This window comes from Rutilus rutilus (assembly GCF_951802725.1).
Source record: "Rutilus rutilus genome assembly, chromosome: 20".
NCBI lineage: Eukaryota > Metazoa > Chordata > Actinopteri > Cypriniformes > Leuciscidae > Rutilus > Rutilus rutilus.
In genome coordinates, this window is record NC_140225.1 from 32,653,562 (window position 1) to 32,679,142 (window position 25,581).

The following is a 25,581-nucleotide window of genomic DNA, read 5'->3' on the forward strand; positions in this document are numbered from 1 at the left end:
TTGGTGAATGTTAATTTTAGGCCCTGGACTTACCTGTTAGCGACTTAGCTGTTGCTATATTTAGTGCCTACTCAGACCCTTTCATTAACAATTGCAGCAATTTCTTGGACAAACCTTATCTGGTTTCAGAGACTTTTCGAGCAGTCTTTAGCAACTTCCCATTGAAAGTAGTTGGCAACAGTGGTGTTGGGTAGCCCCACAAAATCTCTTTAGCAAACATCAGCCATGTTCTCAACTGACTGTGATTTTGTCATTTCACGCAGCATTTTTGCTTTCAGTCATGGTAGAAAAAGTGCTTGATGCCTGACACTTGTCGTGTTATGCTCTGCTCAGACACAATATTACATAATTGTGACAACTGTGGAGACTTCTTATCTAACACTCTTATTTTTTATTTTGTGTTTAACCAGGAAAGCGGATTGAGCAACTCAACTCGGCCTTTGCCAGCTCCCAGCAGTTCCATCAGACTTCTAAGGACTTCCAAGCCTGGCTGAATCAAACTCTCCAGGAGCAGTGCAAGACACAGCCCATCTCCGCTTATGCAGAGAGGTTAAAACAGAGTCTCAAGGAGAACAGTGCTGTTCAGAAGGCCATTAGTGACCATGAGGGACCTTACAACACCATCATGAAAGAGGGTGAAACTCTCCTTCAGAGAACAGAGGGGGCAGAAAAGGTGGCCCTTCAGGGACAGCTCTCTGCTCTAAAGTCCAGCTGGGATGATGTGAAGAAAAGCAATGCTGATCAAGCAGAAAAACTTCAAGGGGCCATGCAGAGGGCTTTGAAATACAAGGAACATTCAGAGCAACTGAGCTCATGGTTGCAAGAGTTTGAAGACAGGGAGAAGAATGTAAAGCTCAGCGTGAACTCAGTGGAGATCGAGGGCTCCCTCTTGCAGTTGAAGGCCATCCAGAAGGATGTTGACAAGCATAGAGGGCAAGTTGTGATAACGAACACAGCTGCAGACAGCCTCCTGGAGGTCGTCACTTCAGATGGCGATATGGTTAGGGAGGAGAAGGCAACCATTGGTAAAAGACTGGATAAGCTGACAGAAGATTTAATGCTCAAAAGAGAAACATTAGAAAATATCTCGCAGAAACTGAAAGAGTTCAACGACTTACAGAAAGAAGCCAAAGGCCAGCTGGAGGGTGCCAGGAAACAGCTCGATTCGCACTCTTCCTTGGGTGTCCAGGCCTACAGCAACAAGAACCTGACCAACATGAAGGCTCAGCAGAACAGCTTAGAGGGTGTCCACAACCAGATTGAGAATCTCAAAAGTCTTGCACAAAGTCTTGTTGTAGATGCCTCTGAGGTTGAAGGTGTGACAGATCTTCTTCTTCAGGCAGATAGCTTGGAAAAAGACCACATGTCAATTACCAAAAAGGTAGAGGATGCTTGCTCCACCCTGGAGAACAAGCTCCAGGGCATTGGACAATTCCAGAACAGCATCCGCGAAATGTTTGCAAACTTTGCAGACCTGGATGATGAGTTGGATGGTATGGCTTCAGTTGGCAGGGATCTTGACACCTTACGGGATCAGCAAAGCACTATCAAAGACTTTGTTGCTAAACTTCAGGATCTGATGACCAACACAGCCAATGGCAGAGACAGTTGCAAGAAGATGCTGGAGTCAGAGGCCTCACCAGATCTCCTGGGTCTAAAGAGAGACTTGGAAGCCCTGGGCAAGCAATGTGGAAAGCTGATGGACAGAGCCACCGCTAGAAGAGAACAGGTCGAGGAGACCCTCAGTCATCTGGAGGAGTTCTGCAGCAAGGCGCAAGAGTTTACCCACAAACTAAGCAGTGCCGAGAAGCAAGAGGAGTCTCAAGGGTCTGTTGGATTGGAAACAGAAGTCATTAACCAACAACTGGAGTCCTTCAAGGTAAAATTAAGATTCATTACCTTGTCTCATCTTGTTCTGTTCCCCTTCTATAGCAGTGCACTGACATTTTAAACAATTGATATACTGCAATGTCTTACACATTAAAGATCATGAGGTACTGTAAATGTGAGCTTTGCATGTTATAATGAACAAGAAGATCTATATCTACAGTGGACCCTAAAAGTATTTGAACAGGTGAATTGTGTCATTCATGCACCACTAGTGGCACAAAAAAGAGTTTCAGAAATATTGACTGTCTTCAAACCAGTTTCAGTCGCTACCAGTGTTCCATTTTTTTGGACAAACTCGCACCATTGTTTGAGCCAGTTTTATTATGTTGTTCCCAGTTAGGCCGCTCAATCAAACAGACTGCAATTTCTTTTGGTTCCACTAGTAGCACAGAAATTACACTTCACCTTTATGTCACACTTAAAGGATTTGTTCACCCAAAAATGAAAATTATCCCATAATTTACTCTGCCTCAAGTCATCCTAGGTGTGTAAGACTTTCTTCTTTCAGCCAAACACAATCATGGTTACATTAAAAAAGATCCTGGCTCTTCCGAACTTTATAATGGGAGTGAATGGTACCTTAGATTTTGAAGCCCCAAAATGCACATCCATCAATCATAAAATTAATCCTTGCGGCTCCAGGGGTAAAAAAAAGGCCTTCAGAAGCGAAGCCATGCGTTTTTGTAAGAAAAATATCCATATTTATAACTTTGTAAACTGTAATCACTGGCTTCCAGTAACGGCCATTACCGGAAGCCAGTAATTATAGTTTAATAAAGGCCTTCAGAAGGCCTTTATCAACTCCCAGAAGCCGTATGGATTACTTTTATGATGGATGGATGCACTTTTTTGGGCTTAAAAAAATAAATAAATGTACCATTCACTCCCATTATGAAGCTTGGAAGAGATTATATTTTAATATAACTCTGATTGTGTTTTTCTGAAAGAAGAAAGAGTAAATTATGGGATAATTTTAATTTTTGGATGAACTCAAACAAATGCCACAGCTTGCAAAGCAAAACCTTTCACAATGTTATTTTATTTAATTTTTTTTATAACAATACTGTGTTCATTTTAGGGGCAAATGTTTAATTAAGTATCTGTAGAGTTTTACATGAGGATTTTTGCTTCCTCAGTTATGTAGCATGGTTTTGGTCTGTTAGCCATGTGTTAGATCGTTCTCTAGATAGTTCAGTGAGTCTGTGAGCATCTGGTGCTAACAAAAGAGCGTCAGCTGATGGGGCATTGTTGCGAAGGTGCAGCGGGCCAGCTGGGGGCCAGTGGGGGGCCAGTGGGGTGCACGTATCGTACTGGCCCAGTGAAAGCTAGTGGGCTCGGACTTCTGCTCCTTGACCTGTTAGCGAGTGCTAGGGCAGGCTTCTCCATTCACTGCAAACAATAGATGTTTTTAGCTGACTTATTTTTAGCTTCTAGCTAATTCAGTTTTTTCTGCATTTTAACCTGCTATAGTTAAGGATTCTGTTTGTAAAACATTGATTTTTCTTATATTTAAAAAATCAGCTCAGCCTTTTGTTGTTATAGCTTGTGGTTGCTTTTAATACATATTTATGAAATTGTTTCAAAGCATTAAAGGATGTTTCAGTAAAATATAACTTTATTGTCAGTGTTACATTACCAGAAAATGATTTGTTTTTATTAAAACAAAGACAAACCCTGTTGACAGTTACATGCTCACAGCAGTAGTATGTAATGCACGACCATTTCTCTTTGTATGTTTGTACAGTGATTTTTGTTCATTTTTTTTACAAACTGAGGGGTGAGTCGAAAATGTTTTCTGTCCCACAGATGCAGTCGAAAAAGCTTAACTTGTACTTAACCAGGGAATATTTTTAGAGAAGTTGACTTCATCTCTCAAAAATTACATGTTTGTTTTGGCCTGTCAGTTTAGATTCCTGGATGTTTTTTGACTCCATATTTCAAGTGGTACATCATTTGGAAAAGTATGCGGCTGCAGGAATTTTTGGATTGTTCAGATCCTCAAAAAAAAAGCCTTCTTTCTATTCTTTTGTTATGGCAACAAGAGTGTGTTTTTTAAATCATAAACAAAAGATGTAGATTTCTCAGGTTTTGTTACAATTTAATTACTCCTAGGAGAAATCATAGGAAATATTAGGATGGATAATATTGTAATGATATCACAACACTGATAGAAAACCTGCTGAACAAAACCATGTGATTTAAAAATATCAGTCCTAGATAAAACCATTGTCAAGAATTAAAGTGGGATAAAACATTGTCCATAAAGCCTTTAAATGCTTGAAGCTGAAAGAAGCTTAACCTATATTTGTATGTCTCATGAATCAAGCATGGACATCCATGCACTGTGCTGAAGCATCAGCTGCCGCTGTTCAGGCCATCGTTCGGCCTCTTGTTGTTCGGGCTCCCCCATTCTTTTTGTTCTTTTCAATCTCTGGATGGATGATCACTGCTACATCAGCTGCTGCTGGAAAATCTGCTTTGTTCTCACTGATACGGCCATTAAACGCGGGGAAATTACCCAGATCACGATGCACGAAGAGAAAATCTGCTTTGTCATTTAAACATATAAGAATATGCATGTGTTGCTTGTTTATCCTTATCATTTCAATTCACTGGATTCGTTTGTGACTAAACCCAATATGTAGGGAGCCGAGCCATGTGTAAAGGACCAGAATATTATAGAGACCTTGAGGTGGGTTCATTTGACTAAAGCCAGCAAGAATCAACCCACAACTTGTTACAACTACCCAGAACACCTTAGCAAACACATAGCAATGCATGACACTGTGGCGGTGAGTTGTTTGGAAATGAAGGAATTGTTTGTCTTCTTTTCCACTACTTAGACATGACAGTAATGTCTCATGCAAACCTGTGGGAATTTCTGACTCTTGAATCATGGCCATTCGTAATTCCATAGGTGACGATTGGAAAAGGGTCTTTGTGAACCCCCAGTGTTGGCTGAATCATCAGCCTGACTCACCGTACAGACGCCCAACAGGGAACCTGAAACCCTGCACCAGCACAGCACTAGAACTTATGCACATTGTTGCATTATGATGAAGTTGTTATTTCACTGTGATCATGTTGCATGGGACGGTAACAAAGAGGGAGAGAGATAACGTTTTTGGCTGGAGGAATTTATACTGCGAGATTTTTTTTCTCAACCAAACCTTTGTTCTCGTCTAAATAATAGTTCTACGTTTCAGTGCCTGTGGGTATTGTTCGTGTGAATGGTGAGAGATTCTGTTGACAGAGTTTCTTTTTTTTTTTTTTTTTAAATGGGGAAACATCCCTGCCCTGTTTCTGTGGACAGACAGACATTGTTTCCCATCATGTCTGGTTTTAAATGAATGGTTTAATGCATGTAACATCAGGGCTTATAATTTGTTCATCCACATTTAAATGGCTCACTAAAAGTTGCCAGCTGGCTCCATTTGTACATTTTTGCCACCTGCAAATGGATGGTCAAAACTCCAAGGGCCACAAACTTCTGTGTAAATTGTTTGTAAAATCATTCATACATGATTTGTCACATTTTACATAAGAATGAATTTATAAAAGAATTACACAGAAATTCTGCTCATGTTTCATAAATGAGGCCGTGAGATCAAACGGCTGTAAAGCACAGCAAATGGTCAAGTTCATCCAAATAAATGGCGTCATAGAAAGATAAATCCCTTTTATTTGCTTCTTGAGACGTCTATGTGGCGTCAACAGCAGTAAACACGTCTCGGAGACATTAGAGACTTGGACTATGAAAACAAATGTCTTTCTTAATTCACTGCCTGGATTATTTCAAAATATCCTTCCTTCAAATCCCAGACATCTCTTTAACCTCTTCACCTCTGCCAGTTTCACAGCTTCCTCTTTTCGCTAGCACAGAGATTTCTGGATGCCTACGCGCTGTTCATTTCCCCCCGCATGCTTAGCAGGGAAAGTATGTTATTTACTTGGAATACGCTGCAACGTCATCATCCACAGGCAACTCTCCTAGATTAGGGGTTTCACGTATGATGACATCATGTAGTGCTAAGGTGGTGAGCGATGACTGAAAGGTAAACTTCCTTTTCCACTTTCAATGAAGTGATTTATCTACATATAGGCAGATGACTCGTGGGCAGCGCTCCGACACATGGTGCGGTTGCACTTTGAGCGCCCCGAGTTCGTTGTCGTTCACGCCCCACCACCCCACCCTCCCACTTCGCTTCCTTTTCACTCTATGCAGTACCATCCGAACAAAGGTGAAAAAACACTTGTTCCCTATAAATCTGAGCATATACTCTCCCTACAATTTGGAATCTCCCTTGCACTGTGAAGATCACTACGGTAGGCACTATCAGGCGATTAGAACTTATCCAGAGATTATCTTGCTGACGTAACGTTGACAAGTACCAGAAACAAAGCTGCATTCTTTATTCAGTATAGCCTTTAATCCTTTGCTTCTCCCACCTTGTCCACTTGCCATGAAAAAAGACCTGTCATGCACTTGGCAGAGGTTACGGTGTTTCATTACCCACGTCTAGTTCCTCCCTCAGCATTCCGCTGTAATTATGAGACACTACAGGCTCTTCTGTGGCTCCAAAACACCCGGCAGAGACGAGAAGAGAAACAAGGGACGGAGAGGGCAAGAGAGCAGAGAGCATATCTATTTCTGCCTTGTGTGATGTCATCTGAAAGGGTGCCGACCGCTTTTGTAGCTTTGCTTTTTCTCTCTCTCTCTCTGCCCTACCCTGACAAGAGGGAGGAGGGCTGCTGTCAGAGTAGAAGCACACTAAGAAGTTAAGTCAAATGGGACACGGAGACAGAAGGGGAGAATTAAAAGAGGGTCAAACGGCTACCAATCAGCATGAGCCGGCCACCGCACAAATGGAGCTGTGGCAGATGTTGGCTGAATAATGTGAAGGGGGCGGGGCTTTGAGTCCTGTGCCAGGAGGGTGTCTGTCATTGCCGGTTGGACCACAAGAGAGGCAGGAGCGGCTTTTTGTTTCTCCTGGAGCTTATGGCTTTGTTTTCCCAGATTTGATGATTTGTATCAGGATATGCCACCATTATGTATACGGGATACCTCTGTGTGGATAACTGTATGGGAGATCTCAGGAAGCTCTAAAATTCCAGGCACTTTTTGGACTGCTTGACGTCTGCGATGGAGTTATAAAGAACTAAGGAAACAAGCAACAATGACAAGTTGTGACAATGGGGAGAAATGGAAACCGGCAGGATTGTCATTTTGGAAAAGGATGTTTAAGAGGAAGAAGTGATGTATTAGAGAAATACCAAAAGTTTATTTTTTAAATATATATATATATATATATTTTTTTTTTTCATTAACTTTATTTTCACCAATCTTTATAAAAGTAATTTAAAGAAATTCATAGTATTTTTTTTTTTGTGGTATTCTATTTTTTTTGTTTTAAATTGTATATTCATAACAAAAGTCTATATTTTACTCTTACTGCTGTATTTATTTACCTTTTCATTGGGGGTAAAGTGTATGCCTAGTGACTTGCAAAAGTAAAGACTCCCTTTTGGCCAAGTCTCTTTCATGTCTGTTAGGGATTGTTGCACTGAAAACCTTTACCTCATTGTTGTACGTCATTTGTAAGTTATTGTCATAATGGGGAAACCTCTGAGTAGACCAGACTGTCTGCGGCAGAACCCTTCTTGTGTGGGCAAAGGAGAGGAGGAGGACCTCAACATCGATGACTGTTACGTTCCCCAGAGGTCCATATATGACACCGTGCGTCTGAACGAGCAGATCGACTCGGGCTCAAAGGGCAGCCTGGCTTCAAGGCACTTTGTTGGGACTTTGCCATATAGCCATCGCACACTGGACATAAACGCACTCTGTGGGAACGGCGTCTTGGCCTCCTCCAGTGCCTTTGAGCTCCGCAGCAGGGAGGCGGTGCGTTTGGATGAGCGGGTTGTGTTCGACGGCTTGAAGCTTAATGGGGATATTATCCGGGGTGCAGACACCATGCTGTGTAAACCCCGAGCAGTGGGAGAGAAAAGGGAGCCGCCTCAGCACCGGCGCTCCTGGCGGACCTTCGCTCCCGCAAACCTCAGTGAGTTCGGCAGCTCCAGCGGAATGCTATGCGATGATGGATCGGGCCAACGTGGATTGGGTCGAGCTGGAAGAGGACGCAGTATGACGAACTCTCTCACCTCAGAAGGCGACTCGGGCCTGTGCAGTCCCACTGTGGAAAGAGAACAACAAAACCCACGATCCCAGAGGAGAACCGGGCCTGGTACAAGAAGCCTTTCTTCTGCTGAGGGAGTGCACGTATCTGGGGACCTGAAGCCAGGGCATTCCCTCAGCTCCGGTCAGGAAGACTTCCCCTTTTCCCCAAAGAAAGACCGGTTACCAACTCCGCTGTACTACACAGATGCATCAACGCTTGGAAGCCAACAATGTAACAATACAATCAACTCAGACCTCAGTGTGGGTCAGAACGCTGTTTCTAATCGTGATTGTCCAGATATAAATGTCAGGACGCTGGCAGAGTCGAGCAGTAAAACACATATGTCCACAACATTTTCAGGATATGAGGAATTACCCACAGCTGAACTTCTTGAAGACACTTGTTCACAGGATGACTGTGAGCTTCTCAGTGTTGTGGTGACGGAACCAAAGAGTCTTTCACATTGCCTGCAGAATATAGAACAATATGCAACTAAGGATGAAAAGAGTTATGAATACGAGCAAAGAGCTACAGACTCCAAAATGGCAGATTTGGAGGATTTCTTGTTGTTAGTTGAAAGGGAGGCAGGTTTCACCAATGGAATAAAACACATGGAGGATGAAGACATAGAGAGTCTATTAACATCCATAGCTGAATGTTCGCAGATGGACCTTGTGGCCTTGCCTTCCACCCAGGTACCCCAAAATAGCTGGTTAATGTTGATTGTTTGATTAGCGTTTCCTGGGAGGGAAACGCTTGGCCTTTATCAGATTAGGAGAAAGCTGAATTGGGTTTATCGTTATTTGCTTGTCAGTGACTCAGATGTTGTGATGGTGCACAGCTGGTTATAACTGAGTAGAAGCCTCTCACAACAACCAGTTGACTGGTGCTGGAGCACATAGTGCCCATTTTAGTGGAAGAACATCACCTTATAAGGATGCTGGCTAAAACATATCTAGTTACCCTGCGTAACTGGCCATTAGCTTATGTTTTGGATGCTGGTTCCCAAAATGTGATTGTAGTAGTTCATGTTCACATTCATGTATTCTCTTTTTGTTTCAACGTTAAAATCTCCTAAGGAGTTTTAGAAGAAACATCAGAGATAAATTTGATTCTTAACATAGAACCACAACTGAGAACACTATGTAGTGCTTAAGTGTAACTTCAAATATTGGACTTTTATTAATGATTGAAGCTTTATTTAACTTCATAATATTCAAGCAATCATTAATGCAAGTCCAATCTTTGAAGTGTTTCAAGATTCATTGAACTTCATAATATTCAAGCAAACACTGAATAGCTTACAGTTTTTTCATTGGTTTTTAGTGTTCTGACAAGACCAGCGTAATTGGCCACTATCTTATGTTTTGGAGGCTGGTTCCCAAATTGGGATTGTAGTAGTAGTTTATGTATGATATCCACATTCATGTAGTCTCTTTTGTTACAATGTTTATAACTCCTAAGGAGTTTTTCATTCAAATTTTTAACAAAGATAAATTTGATTCTTAATGTAGAACCATAACAGAGAACTATATGTAGTGCCAAAAGTGTAACTTCAAAGATTGGACTTGCATTATCGAATGTTATGTTCAATCTGAAACACTAAATAGCTTACAGTTTTTTCATTGGTTTTTAGTGTTCTTCAATATTTATCACTTACAGGTTTTCCAGAAAGACGTCATTGAGTCGCTGCAGAGCCAATTGCATGAGTTGAACACTCTGGGCCATTCATTGATCCAGAACGCCGGCAAAGGCACTAGCACCAAAAGCCTTGATCATGATCTAGAAGAGGTCAACACCAGATGGAACACCCTCAACAAAAAAGTAAGACCCACACTTCAGCTAGTTTCACAAAATGTTTACATTTCAGTTGAAGAGGTGCTATAATATCATGTATGAATTGTTCAATTTCTTTATCCACTGCACTCTGGATTGCTCATAATCTTTTGATAGCAATCATAATGTTTGCCAGTGTTGGTGAGTAACTAAGGAGTACTGATGCCACTTCCTTAGCTGTAATCTTCAGTACTTTGAGAATAGACCATTTCAAGGATGTAAACAATAACAAATGCGCTGGAATGCTACTGCACATGTCTGATTAATACATTTAATTTCCCACCGATGTTTTGAATGCACTCAACAACTAATCGGAAAACGTCCAACGAACAAAGACATCACTTCCTTAAGCCAACAAATAGCCGTTGAAATGGTCTATAGTCGAGTGTAGCCTTTCCAGTATCCATGGTTCAGAGCAAGTAGCGATAGTGTTAGATGCTACACCAACAAATGTAGTCATTTGTAGCATGCCAAGCTACAGTTTTAAGGTTGTTTCCTCAGCATTGCTGTATGTGTGATCTTCACAGGTTGCGGAGCGATCTGCACAGCTTCATGAAGCCCTGCTCGACTGTGGCAGGTTCCAGGATGCTCTGGAGTCTCTTCTCAGCTGGCTCACGGACACAGAGGAGCTGGTGGCCAATCAGAAGCCTCCATCAGCAGAATTCAAAGTGGTCAAAGCACAGATACAAGAGCAGAAGGTATGACGTCAGAAATTCTTAGACCCCATCTCAATGAGAATCAGTTCGCTGATGTGAAATCTGTCTTTTGGTTTTACATATGCTGATATCAGTTTATTTTTCCTAATGGCTCTGTCTAGCTCCTGCAGAGACTGCTGGATGACCGAAGAGCTACAGTGGAGCTGATTAAGACGGAGGGACGGAAGATGACGGATTTAGCTGACACTGTTGATAAGGAGAAGATTGCGAGAGAGATTGAATGTCTGGGGCAAAGGTGGGATGCCCTACTTAAGAAAGCGGAGAACAGGTAAATCTATTAACACATCTTAAAATCTGGAAATAAAGTGGCCATAGTTGGCAAGTCAAATAGGGATTGGCTAAAATAATGTTTTGTTTTGTAGATTCCCTTGAGTACTAAAAATAAAATGTCAGTGTTTCTACACCAGATGTCATGTTTCATTTTGTAGCACTTTATTTTACAGTCCTGTTCCCCATGTACATACTATGTACTTATTATAGTTGTTACAATACCTGGGTAATAACTAGTTACTAACCCTGAACCTACCCCTAAACATAACTTTAACCCATGTAGTTACCTTATATTACCCAGTACTTTCTTAGGTAAGGACGCCGTATGTAAGTGCACGTACTTAAAAATAAAGTGCAACCTTTAATTGAATGTGTTGCTTTGCACTTCTTTGTAATTATTTGTGAAATTTACTAGCAATTTCTCTCATTAATAATTTATATCGTTATGTGTTTACCAGCATTTTACAATGGTTTTGAATGAGTTTAAACTTTGGTGGACAAATCTTAAGTTACAGCTTCTAAATAAGAATCAGTTCTCATTTTCCATCTGTACTTATAAGGTATAATCACAATCACTACTTTTTTCGTGGGTAAAGGACTGTGTATGTACAGTATAATCAAACCCAGTCGTGTCCAGCAATAAAACTAACTGCAGCGTTCTTGGCAGACACAAGCAGCTGGAGAATATATTGGTGGTGGCACAGCAATTCCATGAGACCCTTGAGCCTTTGACGGAGTGGTTGACAGCTACCGAAAAAAGACTAGCCAACTCAGAGCCCATCGGCACCCAGACATCCAAGTTAGAGGAGCAAATCTCTCAGCATAAGGTACAGGACCGTCTAGCGACAGCATAGTCCCGTGACCATTATTAGTTTGTTTTCCATTATGTTTTACTTTATCCATTCCCTGCATTTGTGTTGTTCTCGCTTATGTTCTCATTTGATCCATTCTTTTTCTGTTATTATGGTTTCCGCTCCTTGGTTATGTGACATCCATGGTAAACAGGCCTTAGAGGAGGAGGTTTTGGGCCGTGGTAAGGTCTTGTACCAGGCCATGAGTCTGGGCCAATCTCTTCGGGCGGTGGGCTGTGTGGATGACAAGGAGCTGGTTCAGGCAAAGCTGGACAGCATGAACAGCAGATATATGGAGCTGCAGGAGCATTGCCGTCAGAAGGCCGAGTTACTGCGACAGGCCCTGGCTAATGCACAGCTCTTTGGGGAGGACGAAGTGTCCCTAATGACCTGGCTCGATGAGGTGCACTGCAAACTGAGCGAGGTCTCGATCCAAGACTACACGGTGGCCGTGCTCGTGAAACAGCACGCTGAGCAGCTGGTACTTCACAAGCTCCTCCTCTGAAGGCTTCCTTCCCTTGTTTTCATCATTTCATTTCTCTGTCTTCTCGGATTTTGTATCGCTCTGTTAGAAAATTCTGGAGACTGATATATGTTTCAATGTCCAGGCTCTTCATGAAGACATTGAGTTGAGGAAACAAAATATTGAACAGGCCATCCTAAATGGGTTAGAACTGCTGAAACAGTCCACAGGTGAGATTAAAGAAGAAAAACACAGTGTCAATATTTGGAAGGTTTTCTGTTTGATTGGGAGGCTTTTGATGCTCTGAAACTGTGAATCATGTGTGTGTTCACTCTCATTCAGGCGATGAGGTTGTCGTCATCCAAGGTAAACTGGATGGAATAAAGACGAGGTATTCAGAGATCAACACAATGAGCAACAATGTTTCAAAGACTCTGGACAAAGCCCTGTCTCTTGCCACAAAGCTGCAAAACACCAACGAGGAGCTGGACTCCTGGCTGGAGAAGGTTGAGTCTGAGCTGGCTTCATTTAAAGCCGAAGAACCGGTCGGAGAACAGCTCACTGGCTTGCAAGAGAGGCAGAAAGTAAGTGACGGTGCTGCAGATGCATTTTAACGCTTAGGAAAGAGAATTTACAAAAGTGTTTATGCTAGGCACCTCGAATACCAAACAAACTGAGTCTATTAAGGGGCTGTTTACACAACACCGGTTTCTACTAAAAATGGGGAAAAAATGATTAGCCGTTCATTTACACGACAACTGCGTTTTGGGGGCCTGAAAATACAAACTTTTAAAAACAGGTTTCAAAGTGCAAGTTTTTACTGTTAATCGTCTCTGTGTAAACTACAAAAAAACTATTTGTGAAAACAGTGACGTCATGCGCATGTGTATTACATGTTATAGGCACGTGGTGTTTCACTGGCCTGGCATGAATAATACAGCGTTTCAGTCGTTTTTAGTTTTTAGTACATCATTGACGTGTAAATGTACCCTAAGTCTCCCCCTTATTGGTTTCCTTCATAGAGATCTCAATAATATCTCAAACTGTGCTCAGATTTAGCAGACTAAATGATATGGTCTATGATGTCCTTTATTGCCCTGTTAAATACATTTAGGAGAAACATACAAGATGGCTTTGAATAAAACATAACAGAAAATTCAAATCCAATATAACTCAAATATGATGGTGATATAATTATGATGTTTGAAATAAAATCTGTTACACTTAATTTGAAGGTGTCATTGTGACAGTGAAATGACTGTAGGTTTAGGGTTAAACTACAGGTTTAGGGTTAGTTGCTCATAAGTATGCATAATTTACTGTTATTACTCTAGTAAGTACAGGTAACCTGTATAACAAGGACACTGTAATAAAAAGTGACACCAAAAAAATCCATTTCACACAGTAAAACCCAAAAGAAACAATATTTACACAAAAATACTTGAAAATGGAAAATGTTTGTTTTCAAGTATAGTCAGAATTGGTGGATATATCAGTCTATCCTTCATTTGTCCCATTCAGACACTGCTGAAGGAGGTTAAGGACCAGAAGCCACTGGTGGACTCTCTGAATGAAGTGACCAGCGCTCTGCTGGAACTGGTTCCCTGGCGAGCGAGAGAAGGGTTGGACAGGATGGTCACAGATTACAACGAGCGCTACCGATCGGCCAGCGATGCCATTACACAGCACGTGGACCAGACTGGAGCTGCCATCTTAAAATCCCAGCAGGTACGGTGGCTCTCAGCTGCTCGAGGAAATAACACGACCCTTCTATTAGGAGGATTCACAATGAAGTTTGTTGAAAGGCCCAAACAATGAAGCGCCTGTGATTGCTGCCAAGGGTGATCGGACTCATTGTGGTGTTAATTCTCAATGCTTTATAGTCTTCCGACTCCAAACTTTATTTATTCTTTTGAGTCGCCTTGATCGTATTTACATAATATACTTAATGGAGTGTGACCCAGATTGATTACATTTGCATCACATTAGTGTGTTTATATGGTTTATTACTGATTAGTTTATGCATAGCTGACTCGCCTGGGTTTTTTAAATAATTTGCAAGGTGAAATACTACCACTAATAATATAGAATACATTTTAAAATTATTATTGCGAAATATATTATTAATGTGGGTTATCTGGATTTTATAAACGGGAATGTTATGCATTTTAGTGACCATTTGAGTCCAATTATAATATCAGTCACTGTTTGTTGAACCAAAAGCTGTCTTGATGTCTGAAGCTGACACTTAAACATACTGTTTTTAGACTTGTATACAAATGACCTGATTGGCTAATCTCTTGGCTAAAAAGTAACAACCTGTCTTCATTTGCTGAATATTCACGGTGTTGTTATGTAAATGTGGGGATCATGTTAATGAGCTCATGTGAATGTCTGAATGGCCTGATTTTGCAGCTTTGTTTCCAATAATGCTCAGGGTTGACTGGAGAAGAAGCTGTGCATTATGAACATATGAATATGTATGCATAGTACATCAAACTCATTGTGTTAGAAGCGCATGGAAATATGATATGGACAGTCACATATCTTGTTTTTCCTCTGATTTGCAGTTCGATCAGGCGGCCGCCACTGAGCTGGAGTGGCTGTCGAAGGCAGAGAAGAAGTTGTCCTGTCTTGGAGACGTCAGGCTTGAACCGGAGCAGACCGCGGCTCAGCTACAGGCTCAGAAGGTCAGTCGGACGTTTGCGTGGTCGTCTCTAACACATACGTTATAATCAGGGCTTGACATTGACGTTTTTGCTCACCAGCCACTGTGGCCTGTGGTTTTACCAGTTACCAGCCACTCAGCATTTTCACTGGCCACGATTCTGACATCGAGACCATTGGGGAAAACTGCCATATGGATATTTTTTTATATTTTTAATATTATCTTATAATTTGGCTCATGTCACTTTAAGAGCTAACGCACCAACTCATTATACTGTTACACATGCGTTTTCTTTCTCAACTGTTTACATTCACTTAAAACATGAATACTCACCAAGACCGGCAATTTGACATTGTTGTGTGTATTTGACTGTTTAAGCGTAATTAGCAGCAAAAAAGAACTCAATTTAGTACTGAGAGGCATCTTTATGTGCCGCACTTTAGGTGTGAGCCCAAAATCTGCGGGAATTAAAATTATTTAAAACATAAAACATAAAATTATGTGCAATACTCGCAATCCCACGCCGAAATTCAAGCCCTGAAACATCAACAATATTCATCCGGAGCAAATGAATCGAGTGAGTGAGTGGAGGCGGGTTTGTGTGTAACTCGCTGTCGGAGAGATGAGAGAGAGAAAGAGCAGCTGGTCTCGCGTGTCTATTCTGAGCAGAATGAGGATTGGAAGCGTTTCAGATCTTTCAGTTTCGACGTATCAAAAAATCGATATTTTTGACAGCACTGCATTGCACTTAGGTTATTATTTCAGATGCCTTTTTAAAAGACTACAATTGAAAAAAGTATATCAAATTATATATCAAATTGCAAAGTGTCTGGTAGGAGTGACTGCGTTACACACCACTGCTGAAACACACACACACATTTGGCAGGTTGGCGGGTGTTAATGTCAAGCCCTGGTAATAAAGCCCACATTGTCTTTCTCCTCCAGAGCTTCTCCATGGACATCATGAGACATAAAGATGCTGTGGATGACATTTTAAAGACCGGCGAGGCCATCATGAACAGCAAAGATGAAGCAGAGAAGCAGGTGTTGAGGGTAAATAAAAGTACATTCATAAAGAAATATCAAAGCCTAAGCTGTGTCCAGTCCTGGTGAAATCACTGTGGTCTCGTACAGGTGAAGCTCCAGGTGTTGTCGGAGAAATACAGTGTGGTCAGTCAGCTGAACTCGGAGCGCTGTCTGCAGCTGGAAAGAGCTCATTCTCTGGCCTGCCAGTTCTGGGAGACGCACGATGAGCTCTGGCCATGGCTTCAGGAGACCAGAACTATCTTCACTCAGCTGTCCCAGCCGGCCATCGAGTACGAAGCCCTCCGACAGCAACAAGAGGAGCTGAGGGTGAGGCTAACAGCCATTACACACGTGATCAGTCCTGTTATTAATGAAGCACACACCCTCAGTTGATGGACGCTACTCATCATCTGTCTGAAATAAAATCATTTGGTTGCATTTTATTTTGATAGTCCACTTTAGACAAGTAATGTTGCACCTACATGTCAACTTACTCTCATTACAGTTGTTAGTGGTTAGGGTTAGTAAAATAAGTTGACATGAAGTTGCAACGTTACTTATTGTCAACAGAATGTCTAAAGTGTTGCCAATTTGATTATATATATGTGAACTAATAACTATACATTTTATTTGTTTTTACTGCTGCTTTTTTGTTTTTGTTAAATAACATTATCTACGTTTACATGCACCCACATATTATTCCCATTATAATCAGATATATGACTCAAAAAAGCCTTCATGTAAATATCTCAATCTATCCTAAAGAATTTTGATCGGATAGAAAAGGCCTGAAATAATCCGATCGACAGCAAAAAATCAAGCAAGCAACAACTGTTTTCTTAATCAGATTCACAAGTACTATAGCTTGCCCAGATGCGCAGTGCTGTAATGCGTATGATTACATATGCTTTACATCATATGAACCTGCATACGTTTATTAATGTCTCGTGTCTTGTGAACTGGTCAGTGGAGGACACAACAGAGACAGTGCTCTTGTGACATAAATGTTAGCTTTCTTTTTAGAGAATGACAATTATACTCACAGTAGCTCTGTCGGCATTATTGCAGTGGCTTTCTCCGGTTCTGAACGTGTCGACTGGATTTTGGTTCAGAATGTAATGGTCGGCACCGATAGCCTCATGGGCAGGGCACCGACATATAGCGGCGTTGCGCTTCGGGTGACCCGAGTTCGAATACCGGCTCGTGGACCTTTCCCGATCCCGTCCCCCTTCTCTCTCCCACCTCGCTTCCTGTCCACTCTCTACTATCCTATCACAATAAAGGCAAAAATCACCAAAACAATCTTGAACAGAATACATGTAATGCAGATATATGAATATATTAATCAGATTGCAACCTGTAGCGTTTTTCAGATGTTGAAATCAGAAATGAGTGCATGCGAACATACCTAATGTGTGGTGATGAGGTCATTCTTCCAGTGTAGAGATGTTGAAAAAATTTATATATACACTGTGGAGTTGCTGGCATCATATCAAAGCAATATGCAATTCGAGACTGTGATTTTACCATGGTTTACTGTTTTGCCTTGTGCTTAACTGTCACAAAATCACTGTAATGCAGCGCCTTGGATGGCTTAGTGCTTTACTAGAAGGGTTAAGAGGATAAAGCATTATGTACATCCGTGTCCTGACATGTCCTGAAATGTTGTCTAATTGTGTTTGATCTTTAACAGTTTTTTGATGATGATGTTATAAACTATTCTGATGATATTCAACTTTTTCCACCTTCAGCAAATGAGGGAGCTGATAGCAGAGCACAAGCCACACATTGACAAGATGAATAAAACTGGACCTCAGCTGGTGGAGTTGAGTCCCGCAGAAGCCACGGCCATCAGAGAGAAGTACGAGACCACCGACACACTGTACGGTCAGCTGAAAGTGGACGTCAAGATCAGAGCCGCGGTCCTGGACGAGGCCATCTCCAAGTCCACTCAGGTACGGGGTCACTTTATGCTCTCCTTTTCAAGCAGTCACATTTGTTTTTAGTTAAATGAACAGCATTTTGTTTTAAATTTAAATCTTTTGTAAGATTATGAATGTCTTTTACTTTTGATCAATTTAATGCATACTTGCTGAATAAAAGTTATTTTTTTTTTTAAACCGTACTTACCCCAAACCTTTGAATAGTAGTTGTTAACGTTAGCAGAAATGTTTCTTGAGTGGCAAATCATCATATTAGAATGATTTCCAAAGGCTCCTGTGTGTCACTGTAATGATGCTGAAAATTCAGCTTTGATCACAGGAATAAATTACATTTGACTATATATTCACATAGAAAACAGTCATTTTATTAAATAAATACTGCCTAAGTGAGCAGCATAAAGAAAAAATCCTAATTATTCCAAACTTTTGAGCGGTAGCATCATGCTACCAACATGCTAATCATGATAGAATCATTCTAACAACATACTAATCATAGTAAATCATGCTAGAATATGGTAAATCGTAGTAAATCATCTTAGAAACATGGTAAATCATGTTATAATGTGGTAAATCGTGGTAAATCATGCTAAAACGTGGTATATCATGGTATCACCACATGTTAATTGTGTTAGCATCTGCCCAGTGGCGAGTTTTGCCGCTGCAAGCACCACTCACATTTTCTTCAGGAAATGTACATTCTAGTTACTATTATTATTTTTTTATTATTATTCCGCCAAAAGTTTGACGCGCTTCTCCTCCCGCAGCTTTTGTCACAGACCTTACGAATGAGGCATCAAATCGTGCCAATTATTAAGGAATAAAAGGAATTATTTTATTCCTTCAAAAACATAAAAAGCCTAATTATTCCAAACTTTTGAGCGGTAGTGTAAGTATTTAAATGAGTCTGCTCTCCACAGTTCCATGATAAGATCGAGCCGATGCTGGAGTCTCTGGAGCGCATCTCTGAACGCCTGCGCCAGCCTCCGTCCATCTCTGTGGAGGTGGAGAAGATCCGAGAGCAGATCTCCGAGAACAGAGCAGTGACTGTAGACCTGGAGAAGCTTCAGCCCTCATACGAGACCCTCAAAGAGCGAGGAGAGGAGATGATCGCGCGCTCGGATGGAGCGGACAAGGACCTCTCCGCCAAAGGTAACTATATGCCTATTTTCAATAAGTTTTTATTTTTATATTTTTCTTTTAAAATTTAGTTTAAGGTTTAGTAAATGTGTTGTTTTTGTCATTTTGTTCATTTCAATATGTCTATATAGTTTTTATACATTTTTAGGTAACACTTTATTTCACAGTGTCCTTGTTACATATGTTACATGTACTTAGCATAGTAATAACAGTAAATTATGCATAATTACATGCAACTAACCTTAAACCAACCCTAATCCTACCCTAACCCTACAGTAAGTACATGTAGTTAATTAACATTACTCAGTACTTTAATATATAATTACACTGTAACAATGACACCTTAAATTAAAGTTTAACTCATTTTTATATCAGTTTGAGTTATTTTAGTTACTGACGCACTGAATCTTCATTATTTCATTTACAGTATGTTTGAATAAATGTCATGAAAAAAAGTTATACCAGCCATCGTTTAAATGTTTATATTAACAATAAATGAAAAAAAAAAAATAGTATTTCGGTGAATCACTAAAATTGATGAAATTAAATAAAATGTGTAATATTAGTAAAATAGAATTTTCAGCCCAGAATTTTCTTTTCGGTGCTTCACTAATTTTAGTACATAAAGTTAAACTGAATTCAAATGCTTAAATAATATTTTTTATGTTTATTTTGTTTCAGTTAACTTTTATGTTTAGTAACAACGTTTTATTTTTATTTTTATGATTTTAGTTAACTATAATAACCCATTATGAAGGTGCCAGAACGCGTGTGGTTTTGCTGATGCTGATGCCTCTCTTCTGTTGTTTCATCTGAAGCTGTTCAAGATAAGCTGGACCAGATGGTGTTCCTGTGGAATGACATCCAAGCTCTTCTGGAGGAAAGAGAGGCCAAGCTCCTGGATGTCATGGACTTAGCAGAGAAGTTCTGGTGCGATCACTGCGCGCTCATCGTCACCATCAAGGACACGCATGATCTTCTGAGAGAGCTGGAGGAGCCTGGAGTGGACCCTTCAGTGGTCAAGCAGCAGCAGGAGTCTGTGGAGGTCTGGAGGATTCACATCAGAGGCTGATTTAGAGGCTCACATTCATTCAGCAGCTTCACACTCGTTGTTTTGCTCCACAGAGCTTCAGAGAGGAGATTGACGGGCTGCAGGAGGAGCTGAACGTGGTCCAGAATCTGGGGGCCGAGCTCATGACCGCGTGTGGAGAGCCTGATAAACCAGTGATCAAGAAGAGCATAGATGAGGTAATGATGCATTGGAGAACAATTGCTTAAATTGACAAGATTTAATCCCGTTAAAGTCACGTTTTGTCCCGTTCCTGCCCGCAGAAGCCTATAGGAAGAGGTCTATGTTGAATTTCTCACGCTTTATTTTTATATAACGTTTCAGAACAAAGACAGACAGTCAACACAGCTTCATGGGTATTTACATGGAAATTATTTCAAAATGTAACATAAAAAAAAATTCGGCTAGTACAAGAGATCCTTGAGTAAAAAAAAAAGTCATGAGGTTATCATGTAAACATATATACATATACGCGCTTATAGAAACACATAATATTCTCATGTCCATAGCCATACTTTCATGCAGCGTGAAGTAATATTCTCTCATTATGGTTACATGTGTGATAGAAATATTAATATGCATACATTTTTCTCTCTTCTCTCTGTTTTGATATACATGTTGTCCATTTCCCCAGTGTTTTTCAAAAGTCTCTTCTTGTAGTCTTAAACTTAAACTCAGTCTTTCCATTTTATACGTTTCTGTGGAGCTCTGTTTGGGGGAAGATGTTGGAGCATTAACGCTAAGAAATCGCTTTTTTTGCTGTTGCTAGTAGTCTCCTCAGTAAATATGTATTCCTATTTTTAACTGAATCTGGTATATTACCAAGATATAGAATATAACCTGTGTCCCCAATCTCACTCTCTAAGATTTCCTCTATACTTGAGTGTATTTTACACAGATCTTTCAGTCCCGGTCCGGTTAGATTCTGTCTCGTTCCGGGCGTCTATTGGCTATTTTTTCCAGTTTTCCACACACACACACGATGCTTCAGATCTCTAGTTACAGACTTCTGCGTGCTGTTATTATTAGATAATTATATTTTGCGGGAGGACACGAGTCATTTCTTTCTCCCGCTTCCCGCGCACATTTCAGTGTCTTCCCTGCGGGATTGCAGACCTCTTTACCAAAGTGTTCACAGTTTCTGCCAAATCACCATAGGTAATTGTTACTACTGTAAAATCTTAATGTATTTATGTAAGCTTTCAGAATCTTTATTTATTTATATTAGCTAAAAATAATTTATCAAGAGTTTATTTTAGTAAAAACTGCAGTAACTATGGTTTTTAAATGATGGTTACCATGGTAGATACAGTATTTGTAAGCATTCCTTTTGCATGTTTTAAAAGTGTTTTTGGTGACACTTTACAATAAGGTTCATTAGTTTCCATTAGTTAATTACATTAGTTAGCATGAACTAATAATGAACTGCACTTCTACAGCATTTATTAATCATAGTTAATATTAATTTCAACATTTACTCATACGTTATTAAAATCAAAGGTTGTATTTGTTAACATTAGTTAATGCACTGTGAACTAACATGAACACACAATGAACAGCTGGATTTTTATTAACTAACATTAACAAAGATTAATAAATACTGTAACTAATGTATTGTTCATTGTTAGTTCCTGTTAGTTAATCCATAAACTAATGTAAACTAATGAACCTTATTGTAAAGTGTTATCGTGTTTTTTAATGCGTTTTAAAAATGAAGGGAACTTCAGCAAGTCTATCCAGCATTAAATGTGTAAGCAAGGTTAGGCTTAAGGTTAACCCTAATTAGGTTTATTACAAAAATAATCAAATATTATATTTTATATTATATTATTATAAAAATAATAAGGAGTGAACAAACATTAGTCTCTCTGTGACACTCCACTCACAAAAACGTGAGACATGTTCTTCACTTTTGTTTTGGTGGATTTATCAATGAATAGATCAAATCATACTAACGATGGTTCATTTGTGAAGTGAATGTTGGTGGTGTGACTGGAGTGCTGATGAGTCAGAGTTGGCGTCACACTGTCTGACCGCATCTCGTTCGGCCCACAGGTGAACTCCGCTTGGGAAACACTGAACAAGACATGGAAGGAGCGAGTCGAGACTCTAGAGGAAGCCATGCAGGCTGCGGTTCAGTTCCAGGACAGTCTCCAGGTTAATATCACACACACACACACACACACACACACACACACACATCTGTCGGAAACTTCTTGAGTCAGCACTGTCTGATCGCCTGTCATGCTGAATATGCTCTTAAAGGAAAATCAAATGTTACATGAATGGGTCACACTTTATTACAGTGTAATTACATAAATAAATACTGAGTCATTTTAATTAACAACGTGTACTTACTATAGCGTGAGGGTTTGGTTAAGAGTTAATCGCTTATAGTTGTGCATAATTAACTGTTATTTCTATAGTGACCACATGTAACGTAACAACATCACCTTAAAATAAAGGGTAACACTTTATTTTACAGTGTCCTTGTTACATATATTCTTTATTCTTTTATTTTGGATAGCCCCTTGAGATGTACCATCTCATTTTCAAGGGGGTCCTTTCAATCACTGATTGAGAATAACAACAAGAGCCACACATGCTCAATACATGACAATACACACACAAAAAACAGACAGCACAAAAATAAAGACCAAACTCAACAGGACATCATTCACAGCATGTTCCCCCCTAAGACCCACCACTTCCCCAAATTATACAATAAATGACATGGTTTACATGTACTTACCATAGTATTAACAGTAAATTATGCATAATTACATGCAACTAACCCTCAACCAAATCCTAATCCTTCCCTAACCCTATAGTAAGTACATGTTGTTAAATTATATTATACAGTACTTAAATATATAATTACACTGTAACAATGACACCTTAAAATAAAGTGTAACCAAATAAAGTGTTACCCATGAATTAATCATGTGATGTGATTTAGCCGGGTGCCAAGAGGGTACATGGAGAATTTGAAAGGGAAAAATATGTTTATATTATTAATAATATATTTTTAAAGCCATCAACTCATTAGCTCAAATTGAATACTCTTTTTTTTTTTTTTTTTTTACAATTTTTTTATCAGCATTAAAAGTTGAAACTAATGGGCATTTGGAAAGGAAATATACTTAATTGCCATGGAAAATTCAGAATGCAAAAAATGACTTTCTCATAACCATGATGACCCTGTGCTTTTTGTCATTACTAAGAACATTACTACTGTGATCATGTTAAAGGGGCTGTATGTGGAACTCAGAGACTCTTGTTATTAGTGACACCGGTGGCCGTTAAATGAACTGCAGACAGAGACGTCCTGCTCAAACTCGTGCACACACAACACACAAGAGACCGAACGAGATTCAAGGCCTGATATACAGTACAGTAGCTACTCAGAGCTTTCCTTCTTCACTTAGAGGTAAAAAGAAGTTGGAAAAAACCTTTTCAGCAATATAACATCCAGACGCTGCTGAAAGTGACGTTTAGATGAATATGTAAATATGTGCTCCGCTTTCCTCTCGATAACAACATAAACACAACAAAACTGACAGCGGTGAGGAAACATCAGTTCATAAATCCTCTGATCACAGAGATGTGAATATGTTTACAGCAGCTCTATCATATCCACAGATGAGGCGATTAACAGTTATGATAGTTTGACTATGAAGTATATTTGAGACTATAGACTATATAGATCTGGCAGTGTGAGACTGTAGTTTGAATTAAACCCTTTTCTTTGCATGACACTTTGACATTACAGTACAGAAACGTTCTCTCGGCATTATCCTGAACATGAGCGTTTCGTGTGTCATTGAACGGAAGAGAGGCTTTCGGGAGCTCGGAAACATCTTTGAGTTTTCCCAGTGAAACCGAGTTCCCGAGTCCTTCATCTAATAATCAGTCTGGAGGCTTTCATAGACAACCTAGAACGTCTGTGAAGATCTCGCTTTTTTAAGTCCTGTCACAAGCTGTTCACACATTGGCAATACAAGCGATTAATACATGAAAGTTATTTACATAAAGCCCTTTTGAGCGAATGATTAGTTCAAGTGCTGATTAACTGATGTTTAATCTCTTATAAAGGGATCAAGGTGAATATTAGCCAGTGGTAATATTGGTTTAGGTGTGACTTCTGTTCATTTTCTCTGTCATCTGAGCCACATTTGTATTGGGGCTATGAGTGAAACTCGACTCGATGTAAAGCCTGTGACAATAGTTTCCCTCCTCTGCAGAACATGTTTGACTCAGTGGATATTATGGAGAGCAAACTGGACTCGATGTCGCCCGTGGGCACAGACCTGGAGACTGTGAAACAGCAGATCGAGGAGCTGAAGGTACTGATGTAGTGTTCGTGTGTGGGACATTTCCTCATACCCATGACACGTTGCTTTATGTTAGTCATAGTGCATCCAGATCAAAGTTTAGAGCTATTTATCTCCAGTCCCTTGTTTGATGAATATAATAGAGCTGACAGACCACACGGCAGCTGTGTTTACACATTCATTTACTGTGGGTTTAAGCCTGCACAATTGAAAATGTTTTACCATTAATGTTTTTTAAATGGTTTACAGGTGAACCAACATGCTTTTAGTCCAAGATTGCATTTGTATGCAGTTCCTAAGAATTTACTAGACGGTTCACAATAGCCTGGCAGTGTGTTATTGTAGATTGTAGGGCTAAAAAATCAGAAACACGCCATAGTGAGACAGTGATCTCATCATGCATTGTGTGTGTGAAGGAGTTCAAAGGCGACGCATACCAGCTTCAGATCGAGATGGAGAGACTGAACCATCAGGCCGGGCTCCTGCTAAAGAAGGTGTTTGAGGAAACCGACCGAACGTCTATCCTGGAGCCGATGAATGAGCTGAAAATGCTCTGGGAAAACCTGGATAAAAAGATCATCAACAGACAGGTCAGACACTGAGAAGAGTCCAAACTTCAGCATACTACAGGATATAAAAAACGGAACAGATTTTATCCGTTGGGAATTGATTGGATTGTAATTATGAAAGCAAATCGGCCTGTTGCATTTATTGATTAATCGTCTGATCATGGTTATTTACCGTAATCTAATCACAATTATTTGAGATGACTGCTATAATTGTGAAGTTTAAATCAATCACATTCTCCCTTTCACATAAAAGAAATGTAAGCGTTTGATAAAGTCAGAAAAGAAAAAAGAGGGAGAAAAGAATAAAGAATAAAAAAAAAAACACGGTTATAAAGTACACAAAGATCTGAGGTCAAAGGTCTTCCTTTATAGGAATGGTATCATATTATATTAAATGATATTATATTATATAAACATCAATTTGTACAGCATTGAAGTGAATCATATGGGATTATTTTAGGATAATTTTTATTATTGTATTATATAGGATTCCACGTAAAACAAAAAATAATTTGATCGAAATTGAGAATGTTAGTATTAATCTTGCACTGTAAGTGACATGAACAGAACAGAATCAATAATCACATAATAATTTTGTATGACAGTTAACAGTCAGCACACAATCCATGG

General features: G+C 39.8%; 1 protein-coding gene across 1 annotated transcript in view; it reads left to right on the plus strand.

Moving 5' to 3' along the window:
* Positions 1-25,581, plus strand: part of dst (dystonin) — a 197,152-nt gene that overhangs the window by 141,076 nt on the left and 30,495 nt on the right. The window contains 19 exon segments of the mRNA XM_084391266.1: positions 411-1,879; positions 9,732-9,893; positions 10,433-10,603; positions 10,723-10,889; positions 11,559-11,718; positions 11,897-12,223; positions 12,351-12,435; positions 12,548-12,789; positions 13,727-13,933; positions 14,776-14,895; positions 15,819-15,926; positions 16,008-16,226; positions 17,651-17,854; positions 18,760-18,991; positions 19,798-20,024; positions 20,105-20,227; positions 22,104-22,205; positions 24,293-24,394; positions 24,799-24,972. Coding sequence (XP_084247392.1) covers positions 411-1,879; positions 9,732-9,893; positions 10,433-10,603; positions 10,723-10,889; positions 11,559-11,718; positions 11,897-12,223; positions 12,351-12,435; positions 12,548-12,789; positions 13,727-13,933; positions 14,776-14,895; positions 15,819-15,926; positions 16,008-16,226; positions 17,651-17,854; positions 18,760-18,991; positions 19,798-20,024; positions 20,105-20,227; positions 22,104-22,205; positions 24,293-24,394; positions 24,799-24,972 — 4,601 coding nt within the window.